General features: G+C 35.3%; 1 protein-coding gene across 1 annotated transcript in view; it reads right to left on the bottom strand.

The window, feature by feature from the left end:
- Nucleotides 1–1960: 1960 nt before the first annotated feature.
- NUP35 (nucleoporin 35) overlaps nucleotides 1961–18618 on the bottom strand; it is a gene marked incomplete at its 3' end in the record, with an annotated part of 31030 nt that continues 14372 nt past the window's right edge. Inside the window, exons 5-9 of the mRNA XM_084244096.1 lie at nucleotides 8910–9051; nucleotides 5185–5254; nucleotides 4340–4468; nucleotides 3302–3466; nucleotides 1961–2038 (exon numbers count right to left, since the gene is read on the bottom strand). Of these exons, the coding sequence (XP_084100222.1) occupies nucleotides 1961–2038; nucleotides 3302–3466; nucleotides 4340–4468; nucleotides 5185–5254; nucleotides 8910–9051 (584 nt within the window). The remainder of the gene's footprint in view (nucleotides 2039–3301; nucleotides 3467–4339; nucleotides 4469–5184; nucleotides 5255–8909; nucleotides 9052–18618) is intronic.

Below are 18618 nucleotides of genomic sequence, written 5' to 3'. Positions count from 1 at the left end.
AATCATGGTTGTAAACCTTAACAAAATACAGAAACGCCTCAAAAGTATTGTGGGTTCACTTTCAGGCCACCCCAATAAAATAAGTATCATATTAAAAGCAAGCCACATGAATTTTTTTGTTTCCCAGGGCATGTAAGTTATGTTAACACTGCATCATATACTATTAAGTATACAACAGCATTACATCTAAAGAAAACAAAATAAATTAAATGTGAGACAGCTATTGGAAAACTGGCTTAACTCGAGGTTGCCACAAACCTTCAATTTTTGAAAAAGTGAAGCACAGTAAAATGAGGTATGCCTGTAACTGATTCAGGCAATTATAACTAAAGATTGAGTTTTAAAATGTTATGTGAAAAGGCTATAGGGAGCTTTTTCCATGAATGAGTCAGGCTTCTGGTCATGTGCCTAATGAGCAATCTGAGTTTCATTAGAAGTAGGACAACCAGAATTAGAATTAAATGCCTCTTAATATAAAGTATACTACTCTAATCAGGTGTTCTTGCTAACAAAAAAAAAAAAAAATCAGAATCTAACAAATCCTCTGTAAATCTAACTTAAAGATATGGGATAAATGCTGGACAAGTAAAATAAGAAAGTAACTGACTAAATTCTATTTGTAGGATATTCTAGGTAACTCACATGGTTCCTTCAACATGTCAGGTATTTTTTTTTTAATTTAAATATTTTATTTTATATAATTCTTACATATTTTTCATCTTTGCACAATGTATGCATTTTCATTTTGGTTATATTTCTCCCCCCCATACAATTGCACCCCCCCTTATTTTGACTCTAGCCCTTCCTTTCCCCGCCCCCCCCCCAATAGTGTGTCTCTGGTTTATAGTTTCTTGTTGATTTTGATTTTTACTTTGTATTGATTAGTCTTTTTCCTGGTCTCTTATTTAGGTTTTCTAAATTCCTGCTATGAGTGAGACCATCCGGTATTTTTCTTTTTCTTTCTGCAACATGTCAGGTATTTTGAACATTAGGGAGAGAGAGGAGTAACTAATTTAGATTTCTAGACACTCCAAACACAAACACAAAACAATCAAATACACTGCATAGACCTAATCAGACCTAATGTAAATACATTTTAGAGACAATAAGGGAATTTTTAAGTGGATCACATATTAGATTTGTCACGTCTCATACTGACATGGTAAATTCATATGGAAATGTTCTTTTTGAATATCTCTCAAGTACTTAGATTAAAATAACATCACATTTGAGATATGCTTTAAAGAAAAGGAAGAGAAATGAAAACATTGATGCTTATTAAAGCAGTATTACCAGTATATGGAGGTTCATGACATTATTTTTTCTCTCAGTGAACACTTAGAACTTTTTGTAGTAATTCATAAAATCATAAAGTAAATTACTTTCAAAAAACATTCAACACATATAACTGACAAAGTTTATTATCAAGAAACTTTAGTAGGTGTTTAAAAAGACTGTTTTTGTTGTAGAAGAGTGAAAGATGACAATCTATGACAGGACATATACAAACAAGGATAACTAAAATATTAAATACTATCTAAATTAAAAGATCATAATTCAAATTAATTATAATCTTTGTGTCTTGTTAGAAACAGCTATATAGTTTACCCTTTCTGAAATTCACACCAACTCATGAAGACTACAGTGTCACCACAAATTCAGTTATATAAATTATAGTAATCAATGCTGAGCTTTATGTCCATAAGCATGCACTGTAACAGAAAGCACAATATCTTATTTACAGGAATTCTGTTTAACACTTATCTCAAGCATCTTTTAAAGTGCAAGCTACAAATATGATGTATCCTTAAAGAAAAAGGCTTCTAAGGAAGTAAAAGATACCTATCCAATACTGTCAAGAGTGGTTATATAACTAACCAAAGAAAACCTGACAGTATGCCAACTTTGTTTTAATGTAGCAGCCTCCTCTTTTGTAGTTGACTTCTTAGCTCTTACTGTGCTACCAGCCGAACATATACTCCATTGCTTTGGATACAAGACTTTCATCTTTTTTTGGTGTTTGTCTGTCAGTAATAACCTATTAAAAAAACATACAAAAAATTGTTAGGTTACAATTTCTTTGATGTCATAGTCAACAACTATTTTAAAGTTAATTGCTAAGACTCAAACACTAAGCATCTGTAAACAATATTAAAATTAAGATATGAATTCAGTTAGAACATTCATATACTCCTAAGAAAGGCAAAATTTTATTCCTTTGGCAAAGCAAATTACAACTGCTCCATAAATTAGGAAACTGAACTAATGCAAAAGCTACAGAGATAAGATTTTAAAGTATCAGTTAAAACAAAAAACTAAATGGGGAAAAATGTTCTAAAATAATCTCCAAATTTCAGAGGAAATCAAACGACTAAATTGTCACTACCTAGCCTACTAAAGCACAAGTGTTTTACTTGCTTTTACAGAACCTGTGTCTACAACTCGACAAGTTCACAACTCTTTAAGGAGGGGACAATAATAAACCAATGAGAGGCATAATACTTCCACCATTCTTCATGGAATATAACAAAAGGCTTGTAATGGAATTCTTCAAACATTTTTGAAATGAGAAATTTTGAAATAGGGTTTGGCTTTCTTTGGATAACCATAGTTACTCCAACCTGAGGTTCTTCATTTGTGATACCATCAAATTTGGTCATCAATTTAATAGGGCTTTAATATTTCCTCATGTCAGAGATGTTCACAAGAAATATATTTTTTTAATTAATTAATTTATTTATTTGTTGGTTTGTTCGTTTATACATGCACTGGGTACAGTCAGAAGCATGGGAGGGTGAGAGAATTCACCAGAGCCAGAGCAGGGAGCAGAGCAGGCAGAAGGACTGAAGTACACTGCTGAGGGGAGCAGTGGGCGGCAGGAGAGGTCTGCGCGCCATGTGGGACCCCCCCTCCGGTGGCTGGGGAGCAGCCGGGGATCGAACCGGCGCAGCATAGGCCGCGGGCAGCTTCGCAACCCAGCACTCAACCGCTGCGCCACCAGGGAAGCCCCAAGAAATACTTTTTATGTATGCAAATATAACTTAGAAAAAAACTAAAGTAACAAGGTCAAAATGTTTTCTAAAATTGGCAAAGAAAATTTTAAAAAATTCTACATTCTAATCCTCCAAAATTCTAATGGTTTAAATAGGAAATTTAAATTGCAATGTTTAAAGGTTTGATCAAGGCAATAACTTCAGTGGGAAATATTTAATAGCATACAAATGAATTCAATTAAAAAAATTACACATCCTATACACTTCAGCCTTTAAATTACATTCTTTTTTTCCTAATTGTGAAATACCTGATAGTCACTAGTAGAAGCTTTGTATGCTGTAGCAAGAGGTCTCATGGTAGAAATCCTAGGAGTACTTCCAGGTTGGACTGGTGTACCTAAGGTTTTGATAGGTGGTGTAAAGGCTAGAGATGGAGATGATAAAGTATACCTGTCACTGTTTTCCATAACATTCTGGAGAAACAAAGATAAAGGAACTTTTCAGTATAAACATAATACATATTATTCAATATTATATTCTCCTTACAAAGAAAACTGTTATAAAAGAAGCATACTTTATTGAATATAATTAGTCATTCAAATAATGTTCAGCTCACTGAAATAATGTATGCTTCTTGGCTAAATTTGAGATCTAATACTCAGCCAGCAATCTCACTTCAGTGACCTCAAATATCCTCAAGACAACTATGGGCTCATAAGAGTAAGAATCTTCTAATAAATATTATGGAAAATCACCAAAGGAAGAAGAATTCTGAAGGAAAAGGGAGGGTAGTGGTGAGTAAGAATCACAGCGGAATGCTATTTAGTACCCAGTAATCCCAAACTCTCCTCTAGACTGTGCAAACATCTGTTAGAGTACAATGTAATAATTACATAACCACACAGTAATACTAGATAATGAGGACAAGAGTCATAACTACTTTGGACATTTTAAATGAGTGTGTACAAAACAAAGCACAGTGCCTGGAAAATAGTACTTAACATATTTTTAAAGGGTAATAATGAAAATTTTACAAACCACAAAGAAAGTTTAAACTATGCTCAGTATTGCTTTTAAGTGTTTAATTTTAAAATAAGAAGTTCCAGCAATTTACGTCAACCCTCAGTTACCATTGATAAAATGAAGTAATTGAAATGGATTCTTTAAATTCTGGTCTTGTGACTAAGTATTTTTGGTTTAACATGAAGAGAGTATTACATCATCACATTTTATAAACTAAGAAAAAGAGACACAATGAAGCAAAGTGACATAACCCCAACGTCCATATTAGGTCCTGTGCTCTTCATATAGATTAAGCTATTTTCCTTACATCCATAACAACTTACTTTATCTATACATGGTTTTACACCAATCATGATGGACTCTCCAAAAATTCTTCCATCTTTACTTAAGGCTTTCCGTGCCTGCAGTTTAGATTGGTAACGAATATGCATCCAATTCCCTGTGTTAGACATCTGCAAAGAAATTGTTCCTTTAAATAAAAATACACACACACAATCTAAATGTAATGAATTCTATCAGAAAACAGAAATAAGCAAAGATAAGTGATACCTTATAAAAAATTATATACTAGGATTCAACAAAAATTCTACTAAATAATTTCAATAATTTCTATCTAGCTCTCAATTTTCTAACATAAAGAACATGTGGCAACTACTCTCTGAAAATAAAGTAACTCTCAAAAGATGTCTGTTTCTTATGAAAAGGTCCTATCAGCCTGTGCTATGAAATTTTTAAAAACTGATTTTGTGTAGGAGTTAAATAAGTCAATCTCTAGTAACAGATGTTACTTATAATTTGTTGTGCAAGGTAACAGTTTTTCTTAAGTGCTCTAAAAACTTTATGTCAGGAACTGTTCCCTTTTCACTTACACCTAATAAATAAGCTCAAATTACAAAATAATATTTGGCAGAATCTATCTTCCTTAAGAGACTGAACTATATACGGGAAAAAGTAAGTCTGAAACACATTCCTCATTCTCCCGCTTACATTTCCTAATCCCATTTTATAAAATATACAACTTCTAGTCCAGACACAGTCTATGAAAAGCTTAAAAGACAAAATTTTAAGTTTGGGGTAAAAAGAGACAAAATTCTGCAGCAAACTTTCCATCAATTCACAGCTTACTTTTCTCAGTCTAAATCTTAAATTAAAAAGAACTAAGTCTTACCACATGCTTTAAGATATTCCCATATTGTGCAAATTGTAATAATATATAGGAAGCAGATGCCTGAGGAAACCTGGGGGAAAAAAGAGTTGTCAAACAGTCATTTCCACAATAACTACAAATGCAGATTACCATACTTAGAAGTATTTCAATATATAATATATGACATGATGATCATAGTTAATAACACCATATTGCACATTTGAAAGTTGTTAAGGGAGCATATGTTAAAAGATCCCATTACAGGGGATAAGACTGTAACAGTGTACAATGAGTAATATTTACCAGAGTTTCTGTAGTGATCATTTAGCAATATAATGTTGTATATTAATTATACCTTAATAAAAAAAGACTATAAAGTATAAAAACTAATACAACATGTGATTCTGGATTGTTTCCTTAAGAAAAGTAAGTATAAAAGACATTAATGGACATTAATGGAATAGTACTGACATTAAAAAATATACTCCAATTAGATGATGCTATTGTACCATGATAAATGTACTTATTTTTGATAATCAAAAAAAGACAACCCCCCCCATTCATAAAAGTTCCCCTTTCCCTGATCATCCTATTTTCTCTTTTATCAACTATTGATAATTTCATCATTGCCCACTACCCATAAGTAAATGTTACAATTAGTCTTGACTCAAACTTTCTTCTCCATTCTCAGGTTCCACTTCTGGATTCTCTAAAATTCTACTCTCACTGCCATTATCACAGCCCTTAGAAAAGAACTATGAAATTGCACTTTTGTATATAACTTATGTTATGAGAGCTAGATAGATATTTAGGTACACTACAGTTATTAAAAAGGAAAGATTTTAAAATATAGTCATCATTTTACATTGAGCATCATCTAGAAAATTTAAAATTTAGTCCTGACACAAAAATAAAAGTATTATTACCAATGATTTAGAACATTTTAAAGGATGGCTACAAAATTTTTATTGCCATATCCCTAAATGGGAAAACTCTAAATGACTTTTACTTTCTTACATGGATTAAATATTTTATAATATTCAATTCAAATAATAAAGCTATTTTCAACTTGAAAACCAGGACTTCTCTTAATTATAATTTATCTGGAGCTTAGCTTGAAGCCCTAAAGAAAAAAATCTGAGTCTCAAAAGTAAATGAGAAATCCCATACATTAAAACCTATGTGAATAAAATACTTAACTGTACTCAAAACTAGAATTTTACTTTATATATAAATTTGTATATAAGATTCTAATCCCAAACAAAAGCAACAAATGAGACAGGATGTGTATAAAGCAGAGATGAAGAAAATAAAAATTAAAAAAATAAAGGTGAAAGGAAGAAATAATGGTCACCAGTAAGAAATAAAACATAAAATTAACTTTAAAACCATTTTGAATAGGGTCTCCCCAATGGTGCAGTGGGTTGAGCACAGCTTTGTGAAGGTGTCCACAGCTTCTGCAGTGCGGGTTCGATTCCCGGCCAGCCAGGGAGATTCCCACAGGGTGTGGCAGACCTCTCCTGTCAAGCCCACTACTCCCCTCAGCAGCACTTTTGGTCTGTCTGTTCTGCTCCCCACTCTGTCTCTGGTGAATCCTCTCACCCTCCCATGTCTCTGGCCTGTACCCCAGCTATTGTATAAATAAAAATAAATCTTTAAAAAATATGGGCCTCCCCTGTGGCGCAGAAATTGAGCGCTGGGTTGCAAAGCTGCCCTTGGCCTCTGCAGCACCGGTTGGATCCCCGGCTGCTCCCCAGCCACCGGAGGAGGGTCCCACATGGCGCGCAGACCTCTCCTGCCGCCCGCTGCTCCCCTCAGCAGTGTACTTCGGTCCTTCTGCCTGCTCTGCTCCCCGCTCTGGCTCATTCTCTCACCCTCCCGCGCTTCTGACTGTACCCAGTGCTTGTATAAATAAATAAATAAACAAATCTTTTTTAAAAATAAAAGTTAAAAAAAATATTTTTAATAGAAACTAACACTCAATATCCTGAAAAAGCATCATGATGAAGCAAGGAATAATATCTCATGATTCTGAGTTAGCAAAAAATTTAAATTATCAAAAAAAATCATAATGACTTTGACATTCTTCTCTATAATGAAAATAAAATGCTTTATTCCTCAAAAAAAATAATTAGAGTACCTACAATTAAATTTATATAGAGGATCAGTAAAACACAAAAACAACAGAAAATAATTCTCTAGGAAATTATATGTCTCGAAAATGAAAAAAAGAATTAGCAAAAGTACTTCAAGTAATTTATCCAACTACTGAGGTAGTGACACCATTACTATTCAACATGAAAAACAGACTTCAGAGTGGACACCCAAGTTCAAAAACAAAGCATTTTCATGAGAGAATACAAAAATTTAAACACAAAAGGGAAAAAAAAATCAAGAAAACAACCCAACTGCTGTGCACATAGGGCTGGGCATACACCAGTTTTCTGAAAAACAAGGGAAAGCAACATTCCTGCTTCTTACCTAAACAGAATCATCCATACATTTTCTCTGTAAGGTCGCATAATAGACTGGTAGAAATTATTGTCTTAAGGGCAAGAAAAACTGCAGTTGGGAAGGAAAGTGTAAAGGAAAACTTCACTGTTTATTTCTTAGAGATTCTTTTGAATTTTAAATTTTACATAAAGTACGTAAAGTTAACAATTACTGTGCACTATTCTTCAAGGAACTAAATTGCTATTTTTTTTACCCCCAAATCAAATATATTAAGATTCATTATCATTATGAAACAAACCTCATGCAGTATAGTACAAACAGTAACAGTTTGAAAACCAAAAGACTGAGTTATCTGCTGAAGCTTTACTAATAACTAGAAGCACACCTTTGAAAACATCACTTACTCTGCCCTTTATCTCAAATTGTTCATCTGTAAAGATGCAATATGATCTCTAAGATGCTTTCAAGTACTTTTTGGATCTAAAAATCTATTCAAAATGCGTCTAGGACTTTTATACACTATTTCTATAGTGCATGGTATTTTCTTTTTTTTAAAGATTTATTTATTTATTTGTTTGTTTGTTTGTTTGTTTGTTTATTTATTTATACATACAAGCGCTGGGAATAGTCAGAAGCGCGGGAGGGTGAGAGAATTCACCAGAGCCAGAGCAGGGAGCAGAGCAGGCAGAAGGACTTAAGTACACTGCTGAGGGGAGCAGTGGGCGGCAGGACAGGTCCCATGTGGGACCCTCGCCCAGCGGCTGGGGATTGCCGGGGATGAAACCAGCGCTGCAGAGGCTGCGGGCAGCTTTGCAACCCAGTGCTCAACCGCTGCGCCACCGGGGAGGCCCAGTGCATGGTATTTTCTATTACTATAAAGTAAGTACCAACTCTGTGACATGGCATGTATATGCACAACAAATTCAATTTGTTAGTTCAAAACTGGTTATGTGCAGAGAATCAGCTACGAGAAAGAGGGGAAGGAGATCCCTAAAATCAACAGAGGCCGATGTGTCCAATATCCAGCAAATACGCTGAAGAGAAAATTTAAGAGGCAAAAAACCCACCAATTAATAATATGTATGCTGGGAAGTGTCTATCTGCAACTTACTCTGAAGTGTACAAATAACAATAGGATAGATGGATAAATGTAGCAAACAGCTAACAACTGGTATATGAGTGTTGGCTGGGCAACTCTTTAAAATTTTTCAGTATGTTTGTTGATACTCATTATAAATACTGAGCAAGGTGTTCAAGTTTTTGTGTTTTTAAATATGACTGAGAAATCTTACCCGAACACAGTCACCCAAGTGTCATCAAGATGATCTTCAGAAGTCAGAGAATCTCCTTGAGTATAAAAAGGGTCCAACTGGGCAGGTGACAATGTTGTCTTTCGTGGCTGACCAATGTTTGCTGGACTAAACATACTTTGTCCTATATTAATATATTTAGTAAAGTTGGTTATCAATATAAACATCGGATTTATTTTAAATTGAAGCTCTTATTTTAAATGAGAAAGTATCTGTTTTAAAATTTTTTGGTAAAGATTTATTTATGCATACAAGAACTGAGGTGTAGGATAGAGGTGCAGGGGTGTGAGGATTCAACAGAGACAGAATGGGGAGCAGAATAGGCAGATCTACTGAAATACACTGCTGAGGGGAGCAGTGGGCAAGGCAGGAGAGGACATTACTGTGCCATGAGGGTTAGCTCCCTGGCTGGCTGGCACTGAACTCAGTGGCTGGCAGTAGCTTGACAGTGCTGTGTCTTTAACCCCTGAGCCACCAGGGAGGCCCCATGAGAAAGTATATTAAAAGTTGTCATGTGCATAAATATCAATAGATCAAAATACACAACTGTATCAATGATAATTTATACTATCATAGAATCTGAGAGTAAGCTGTTAACTGAACATAACTTATGACACTACAAATGTTTCATTATTAAGAATTTGCTTAATATTTTATTAATTTCTAGTTAAGCCAGTAACACAATGATCTCCATTCAAACTTGAGGATTTGTTGGCTGCAGCTTCCAAATTTACCACTTTTGTCATGGATCTCTGCTTCAAAAATATTCAGTAGCTCCTCACTACCCACAAAACAAAATCCAAATGCCTCAAAATGGATAAAAGACTTGGATGTAAAATCTAAAACAATAAAATACATAGAAGAAAACACAGGCAAAACACTGTAGAACACAGGCTTCAGATATTTCTTTTTAAGTTAGTCTCCAAAAGCAAGGAAAACAAGAGAATATAAACACTTGGGACTATGTCAAACTATATAAAAAGCTTGTGCACAGTGAAGAAACTATCACTAAAACAAAAAGACACCCAACTAAATGGGAGAAAATATTTACACACATCCAACAGGGATTGACTATTCAAGATGTACAAAAGACATACAACTGAACAAAAAGATAACAACCCAATCAAAATGGGCAAAGAGCTAAATAGACACTTCTCCAGATAAGACACGAGATAGCCAACAGGAACATGAAAAAATGCTCATTATCACTTATCATCAGGGAAATGCAAATCAAAACCAAAGTGAGATAACACCTAACACCTATGAGAAAGGTCCATATCAAAAAGACCAGAAACAAGTATTCATGAAGATGTAGAATAAAAGGAATGCTCTTAACACTGTTGGTGAGAATGCAGACTTGTCCAGCCCCTATGGAAAACAATAAGGAGGTTTCTCAATATATTAAAAATGAATCATACAACCCAGCAATCCCACTCCTAGGTATCCACTTGAATCTAAAAACAGTAATTCAAAGAGAAAGATGCACTGTTATGCTCACTGCTATTTACAATAGCCAAACTATGGAAACAACCTAAGTGCCCAAAAAAGATGAGTAGATCAGGAAGATGTAGTATATACACATAATGGAATACTACTAAGCTATGAAAAAGATAAACTCGAGCCATTTGCAACAACATGGATGGAGCCAGACTGGATTATGCTAACTGAAATTTAAGTTAGAATGAGACAGATAGGGCCTCCCCGGTGGCGCAGCGGTTGAGTGCTGGGTTGCGAAGATGCCTGCAGCCTCTGCAGCGCTGGTTCAATCCCAGTCAGTCGGCAGGGAGGGTCCCACATGGCGCGGCAGACCTCTCCTGCCTCACCCGCTGCTCCCCTCAGCAGTCTGCCTGTTCTGTTCCCCGTTATGTCTCTGGTGAATCCTCTCACCTCCCGTGCATCTGGCCTGTACCCCAGCGCTTATATAAATAAATAAATAAATCTTAAAAAAAAATTCCAACTTAGAAAAGATTTAAAAAAAATAAATACATAAAAATAAAAGACAAAATAAGCCACAAAGAAAAACAAAAAATACCAGATGGTCTCACTCATAGCAGGAATTTAGAAAACCTAAAAAAGGGACCAGGAGGGCCTCCCTGGTGGCGCAAGGGGTTAAGCACTGCACTAAGAAGCAATCCACAGCCTCTGCAGCATGAGTTCGATCCCCGGCTGGCCAGGAAGAAACCCACATGGCGAGGCAGTCCTCTCTTGTCTCGCCCGCTGCTCCCCTCAGCTGTGTATTTCAGTCAGTCTGCCCATTCTGTTCCCCGCTCTGTCTCTGGTAGATCCTCTCACCCTCCATATCTATGGCCTGTACCCCAGATCTTGTATGCATAAATAAATAAATCTTTTAAAAAAAAAAAGGGACCAGGAAAAAAGACTAATTATAATACAGTAAAAATCAAAATCAACAAGCAACTATAAACCAGATATACTACGGGGTAGGAGGAAGGAGAAGGATCAAAAGAAAGGGGGGGTGGGAATTATATGGGGACTATAACCAAGATGAAAATGCATATATTGTGCAAAAATGATGTAAACAATATATAAAATTTAAAAATAATAATAAAAAATTAATTCATATTTTACATTAAAAAATAAACACTGTAAACCACTGTTACCTCAACGTATGTATTATGTATGTTATATACATATATTACACACACACACACACACACACACACAAAGAATGTAGTAAGAGCCCTGAAACTAAGAGATTTGAGAACAACTGCTTTACAGGGACTTGCATAGGAGTCACACTTGATGTTTACTTATTGTCTGGATGCTCTCTCTTCAACACATTCTAAATACGCCTGTCATTTGTCATAAATTTTCCACTGAGCTGAAAATCACCTTAAGTCATTCCAAAGTGTTTATAGTGAAATAGATTTCTCAATGTTAAGTTTTAAGAAATAAAAAGAGATAATGTGTGTGTGTTTGTCGCAGGGAGAGACACTGTGGTAAAAAATTTTACAAAAGGCTGTATTCTATATTATGATGCTGCAGGTATTGAAACATAAAAATCTCTAGCAGGTTATTAAGAAAAAAATATAACTTCATTCAACTCACAATTTCCTAAACTATACTTGACCACATTTCACCCTCACAGAACAGTTATTTTAGAAATGCTGGTTTTCTGTCAAGTACCTCCTTATGTGCCTTATAAATGCCTAACAGAAGAATTTACAGGAAAGTCTAATAGGAAATGAATAAAGCTACCATTCAAATCTAAAACTAAGATGCAAAAACTTAGCTTCAATTTCCTACTCATAAATACAAAATGATTTACTCTGAACCACACAAAAAGTAGTCCTCTTAAGAAAACAAGCTATATTCAATGACCAATAAGCTAACCCTTAATAAAAAACTGGAGAGTTGGCATGGCAGACCTCTCCTGCCTCACCCGCTGCTCCCCTCAGCAGTGTCTTCAGTACGTCTGCCTGTTCTGCTCCCCGCTCTCTGGTAAATTCTCTCACTCTCCCGCACCTCTGATCTGTATCCCAGTTCTTGTATAAATAAATCTTTAAAAAAAATCCCAACAACTGGAGAGTTAAGTTACTCTCAAGATGTAAAACTCAAAGGTCAAATTTTTTAAATAAAATTTATTTTGGGAGATTACTATTTAAGTTCTTCATGAATAACCAAAAGTAATGAAAATATCTATAATCAATTGTGCAAAAAAGCAGCACATCTTGCTTTGTAGAAGGCAACATGTAATAGTTTCAGGAGCCCAGAATTGGATTTGACTGGATGACAGAAGGCTAGCAATGTTATCCATAAGCTAATCATTTACCTTGTCAGAAAAGTATCATATAATGAAAGAAATAAAAGGCTTGACTGTCATTTCACATTGCAGTTCTATTATTTGTCACAACTAGAGCAAGATATTGATACTTCCCAACATTACAACAAAAATAAAAACACAGTAACAATACTAATGATAATAAATGCCAGCATGCATTGGGCCTTTTTACTATATTCTGCTACTTCAGGTGGTTTGCATATATTGAATATGAAAAGAGCAATTCTAAGAGACAGAAACTACCATATCCATTTTAGATATGAGAAGCACAAACCACAAATATATTTAAAAAGCCTATCCAATATAAGATTAACTAAGAGAGAAAGTTTAAGAGATTTAATAAATACTGGTTTTCATTTTACAAAGCCAGCATTACCCTGATATAAAAACCAGATAAGGACACCACATAAGGAAACTACAGACCAGCATCTCTAATACAGATGCAAATATTCTCAACAAAATAAAAGCAAACTGATTCAATAGCATATTAAAAAGTTCATAAACCATATTTAAGACACAAATTTCTAAAATGAGGTTGATCTGAAATGGAACAGCCCACTCTGACAAAAACTTTTAGAAGTATCTGCTTATCAACTAATTTATCAACTACTCCTTTGGGAAATAACAAGAAACATTCAGAAGATACTCCTCAATTTATTTCCTACTACAATGACTCACTTTTAACACACAAAAGATAGTAAAAAGCATGTATTATAAAATCTGAAGCCAATTCAAATGTTTTATGTTCTGTATTACCATTAAGAAAGTATACTTTAGTTATGTTTCATCATGTAATAACCTTCAAGCAAGAAATTAAATGAAGGCTCAAAATGAGACAATCATTATGAACTTTAAAAATAAAACAAATCAAAATTAAGTCTCAAACAAATAAGCGCCTAATTTCTGCCTTGTCAACTACTCTGAAAAATATAATTACTTATACATAATCTAAAACTATTTACATAACTTTAGCATAATTGTCCCCCACCTTGTTAATGTTTAATTGCTCCACTGATTTTACTTCCTTTCAATCAGAGTTCTGGTACCCACATGCTATGCTTTATAAGATGAAAATAAAGTATGTCTATCAAACCACATCAAATTGGACGATAAAATTTCTCCCTCAGTAAATAACTACTCAAATATTCTTCATAAGATCAGATTAAACTATTAATAAAAGGCAAAAAGACCTATTACTCTTTATGAAAATGTCCTCAATTAAACAACAGATTTGATTATTTCAAAAGATCCCAGTTACCTAAATGAAAACAAGAGACAAAAGTAGATTTGAAATGGATACATGGCTTATGAAACTTGGGGACAAAAGCTGGCAGTGCTGCTTTACCTGAAACAAAGCTCAATATGTAATAAAGAATTTGGCTTCTACCCAAAGAGAGGTCTGGCCTTGTCAGGTTCTTAGGAAATAACCTCTAAGCCACTGGAATTTCCCCAATAATTGAAGCATCTCTGTTATTCATGGCAGGTCCCTTTAGTGTATCAGTACTTTATGCTAATAAGGTGACTCAGGGTGGTCCTTTAGACAGTTTATAGTAAGATGACTCATGGTGGGGGTGGAACACCATAAAGAAAAACCATGTGATTAAGAGGATGGCACTTTGAGCCATGTATCATCTACCTCTGGGCAGAGAAGGAGGACTAGAGATTAAATTTAGCTACTCAATCTATGATTCTATAAATTATATTTATACAATAAAATCCTAATATAAAACTCTGGACCTGGAGGCTCAGTAAACACCCTTCTTTGGCAATATTCTATGTATAGTTTCATATTGTCAGTGCTGGAAAGGTAAAAACCTCACTGAAGCATCATACTTGAAACCTCCCCCCAAATATTGTCCACTCATTTTTTTCTTTGGCTGGTTCTAATTTCCATCCTTTCATTAAAATAAAAAATTAAAACCAAAACTTTTCATGATTCTGAGTTGTTTTAATGAACTATCAAATCTTAGGTTGAGTTTTGAGAACTCATGAATTGGGGTGGCCCTCAGGGTTGCCAAACTCACAGTAGAGTCTGAAGTGAAGGCCACAGTGTTGAGACTGTTTCCTCAGGCTTTTCAATTTGACAAACTCATTGTACCCAAAGCATACTGAACTGTAGGGCATAACAGTATCCAATTAAACAAAATGAACTGAGTACTTGTATTCGAATCTAATCCTTGACAATACCTGTTAACAGACATACTAGAAAACAGCAGGTTTTAAAGACCACAGGAATTATTATTAAAGGTGTTGAAAGTGAAATCAAGGGGAAATTAAAGTGCGCATGATATGGGATAAGACAGTAGGTTCCTCTCATCTTAGCTAGATAACTGTCAATCAGTCACTCCATCCCAAAGAGACCAGGATTTAATCTGAAGGAAAGGAATCTAAATGGCTCAAGACTCAATGAACCTAGTCACAGCAGAAACTAAAGGTAAAGAGATCAAGTGCAAATCTGCATGTTGAAAAGAGAATTCTCCCTCTTTTTATATTCAGAACATCAGTTTAAGCTTACATATGAGAGCTGAATATTTAGAAATTATTCTTTGTGAAAAGTTAGGAGAAAAAACATATACATATGCTAAAATCAGAGATTATTCCAATAAAAAAAAGTTAACTGTCCAATCCTCTTACAGCAAAACCCAATAAAGCAATAAAACAACCTCTCTCCACCAATTTTCCCCTTCCTACCAATGATGATACACACACACACACACACACACGCAGATCCTAAGTAGCTTTACCTTGTTCAATACATACACCTCAACTAAGAAAGAAAGAAGAGGGGGAAACAAATAAGAACCAGAAGGGAACAATACAAGCAGTAATAAAAAAAAGACAAACATTAATCTCACTAATATATGAAATAACACGATGCTGCATTTTTAAGCACATTCAGAAAACAACAACAAAAAAGGTTCCTGGAAATCAAAATGACAGGCAAAATAAAAAAGTTACTGCATTGGAAATTGAGATTGAGGCTAGCTCTCAGAAAGAACACAAATACTAAAGATAACACAAGAGGTTTCGAGAAAGTATAAACTTAGAAATTTCTGCAGAGCCCTAACACACAAACAGAAGTAATTCCAAAAAGAGAGAACATAGAAAACAGAGGGAGAACAACAATCAAAGAATACAGGAAGTTTCCCAGAACTGAAAATATAAGTTTTGACTTAATACAGCTATCAATTCTTCAGCAAAGTAAATGAAATCAACTCCCACACCCAGGCACATTTGCGAGACAGAACATTAACCATATACAGATCTTTTTCAAAATCAAGCCACATAAAGACTCAGTAACCATCATCACAAATGATTTCCATATAACACGGAAAACTAGAAGACAATGAAATGATGTCTAGATTTCTGACCTAAAATGCCGTACCCGATCAAACTAGCAGTCCGGTGTGAAGACAGGGAAAAAAATTTCAGAATTTAAATCTTAGGATTTCATTTCCCATGAAGCTTTCTCAGAAAGCTACTCAAATAAGTTCTTCACCAAAATGAGGAACTAAAAAAGAAAATACATTATCTAGGAAAAAGAGCCTCTTAGAAACTGCTCAAACATATCACAGGATGACAGCTGTATATCATGCTGAAAAAGGAAACATCACCAAAAGAGGATAAGAAAGAGAAGTTCTCAGTTTAAAACAAAAAATATATTTGCAACTATGTTTGAGCATTAAAAGTGTATATATAGGGTGAGGGGCGGGGAGGGGAGGGATTGGGGTCAAAATAAGGGGGTCGCAATTGTATGGGGAATATAAAAATAAAAAATTTATATATAAAAATTTATATATATATGTATCATAGCAATAGAAATTTGCTTAAAAGGAACAAATAGCACAATGAAAACTGGACAAATAGGGGGAAAGAATTATTGTGGCCTCTCTACCACTTGGAGCCTCTACACCTGTGTGTGAAAGAATTGGATAAGGCACTCCTGCATGATTGCCTTAAGACAATAGCCTACATCACGAGGCAGCCAGGGATGCCTACATAGGCATTGACTGATTGTGTGGTCATGGTCTGAGGTGGTCTGGGAGTAGCTCAGAAATTACAACAAGTGGGCCTCCCTGGTGGCGCAGACGGTTGAGTGCCACACTGTGAGGCTGTCTGCAGCCTCTGCAGTGCGGGTTCGATCCCGGCCAGCCAGCAAGAATCCCACATTGTGAGGCGGACCTCTCCTATCTCACCCACTGCTCCCCTCAGCAGTGTATTTCAGTCAGCCTGCCTGTTCTGTTCCCCGCTCTGTCTCTGGTGAATCCTCTCACCCTCCCGTGCATCCGGCCTGTACCTGGTTCTTGTATAAATAAATAAAATCTCTTAAAAAAAAAAAAAAAGAAAGAAATTACACCAAGTACCTACACGGGAAGTACTCCCTGTATGCATGGCTGATATGTCCCCTCCTGTTCCCCATAAAGCTGATTACCCTTTGTCTCCCCTGGACCCTGCTCCACCTGCCATTGTTACATAATCAATCATGCTTGTTCATTACTGCTAATAAATACTTGCAAACCTGCTCCATGACTCAGCCCTCAGCGTGTCCCTGGGGATGTGTTGGTATGGTCCTGACCAACAAAAATTATTAAAATAAAAATTTTACAGAAAGGATAAATTGTAACTACTACTTGATTTAGCACTAAACATGTTTATGTAATCATAATATAAAAACAGACAAATGAATAAAGTTTGAGATATATATATAATTATATTCAGATGTGGGGGAGGTAACAGTATTCTTAATTGCCTTAAGATAAATACAGTCATAGTGGAAAATGAAAAATCAAGAATTAGCAAAATAATCATATATAGTTAAATGAACAACAGCTCTCCAAGATAACTACATCCTAACCCCTGGAACCTGTGAATATTAACTTATACACAAAAGGGCTGTGAAGATGCCATAAAATTAAGGATCTAGACAGAGGAAGATCATTCAGAATTATTCAGGTTTACCCCCAGTATATACACTTGTGTCCTTACAAAGAGCAGGTGGGAGATTTTACATGGAGAAGTGATAGGATAAAACATTGATTTATCAAACACTTTGAAAATGAAAGAAAGGATCACAAATCAGACTACAGGTAGCTTCTAGAAGCTGAGAGAGGAGGGAACCAAGGAAATGGATTCTCCTGGAGACTCCAAAAGGACAGTACTACCAACACTTTAATTTAAGCCTAATGAAACTGATTTTGGACCTTTGATTCCTAGAACTTAATTCATTGCTTACATCCATCTATCTATTCAGAAAGCACTGAGAGACCCTCTACACCCAGCTGTAAAGTACACAAACACTAAAGATACAGAAGGAATCCCTGTCCTGAAGAAGCTCTTAATCCAGGCCTCATTGGTGGCAACAGGGGTTAAATTAAGCACTGCACTATGAAGCAATCTGCAGCCTCCACAGCATGAGTTCGAACCCTGGCCAGCCAGAGAGCAACCCACATGGCACAGCAGACCTCTCCTGTCTCACCCACTGCTCCCCTCAGCAGTGTATTTCAGTCAGTCTGCCTGTTCTGTTCCCCACTCTGTCTCTAGTGAATTGTTTCATCTCCCACACCTCTGGCCTATACCCCAGCTCTTGTATGCATAAATAAATATTTTTTTTTAAAGAAAATCATAATCCAGTACTAGAAAAAGGTAAGAGTCAACAGAAAGAGCTTTATAGAAGTACATACAAGGAGCAGCTAACCCAGAGCAGAAAAAAGGAAAAGATCCCTTTGATAAATTAGTCCATTTAGTCCACTTTCCCAGAACACTATCAGAACTCTGAGTTCCTAACATCCACAAAAGCAGCCAAAAGGTACTATAGACTATTACTTAACCCAGTAACAACATGCTAACACAAATAAAGATTCTAATTCAACAGATATAAGGATATACCATTTG

The sequence above is a fragment of the Talpa europaea genome, assembly GCF_964194135.1.
Source record: "Talpa europaea genome assembly, chromosome: 1".
Taxonomy (NCBI): domain Eukaryota; kingdom Metazoa; phylum Chordata; class Mammalia; order Eulipotyphla; family Talpidae; genus Talpa; species Talpa europaea.
The sequence above is the reverse complement of the archived record's forward strand: the minus strand, read 5'-3'. Positions and strand labels throughout refer to the sequence as shown.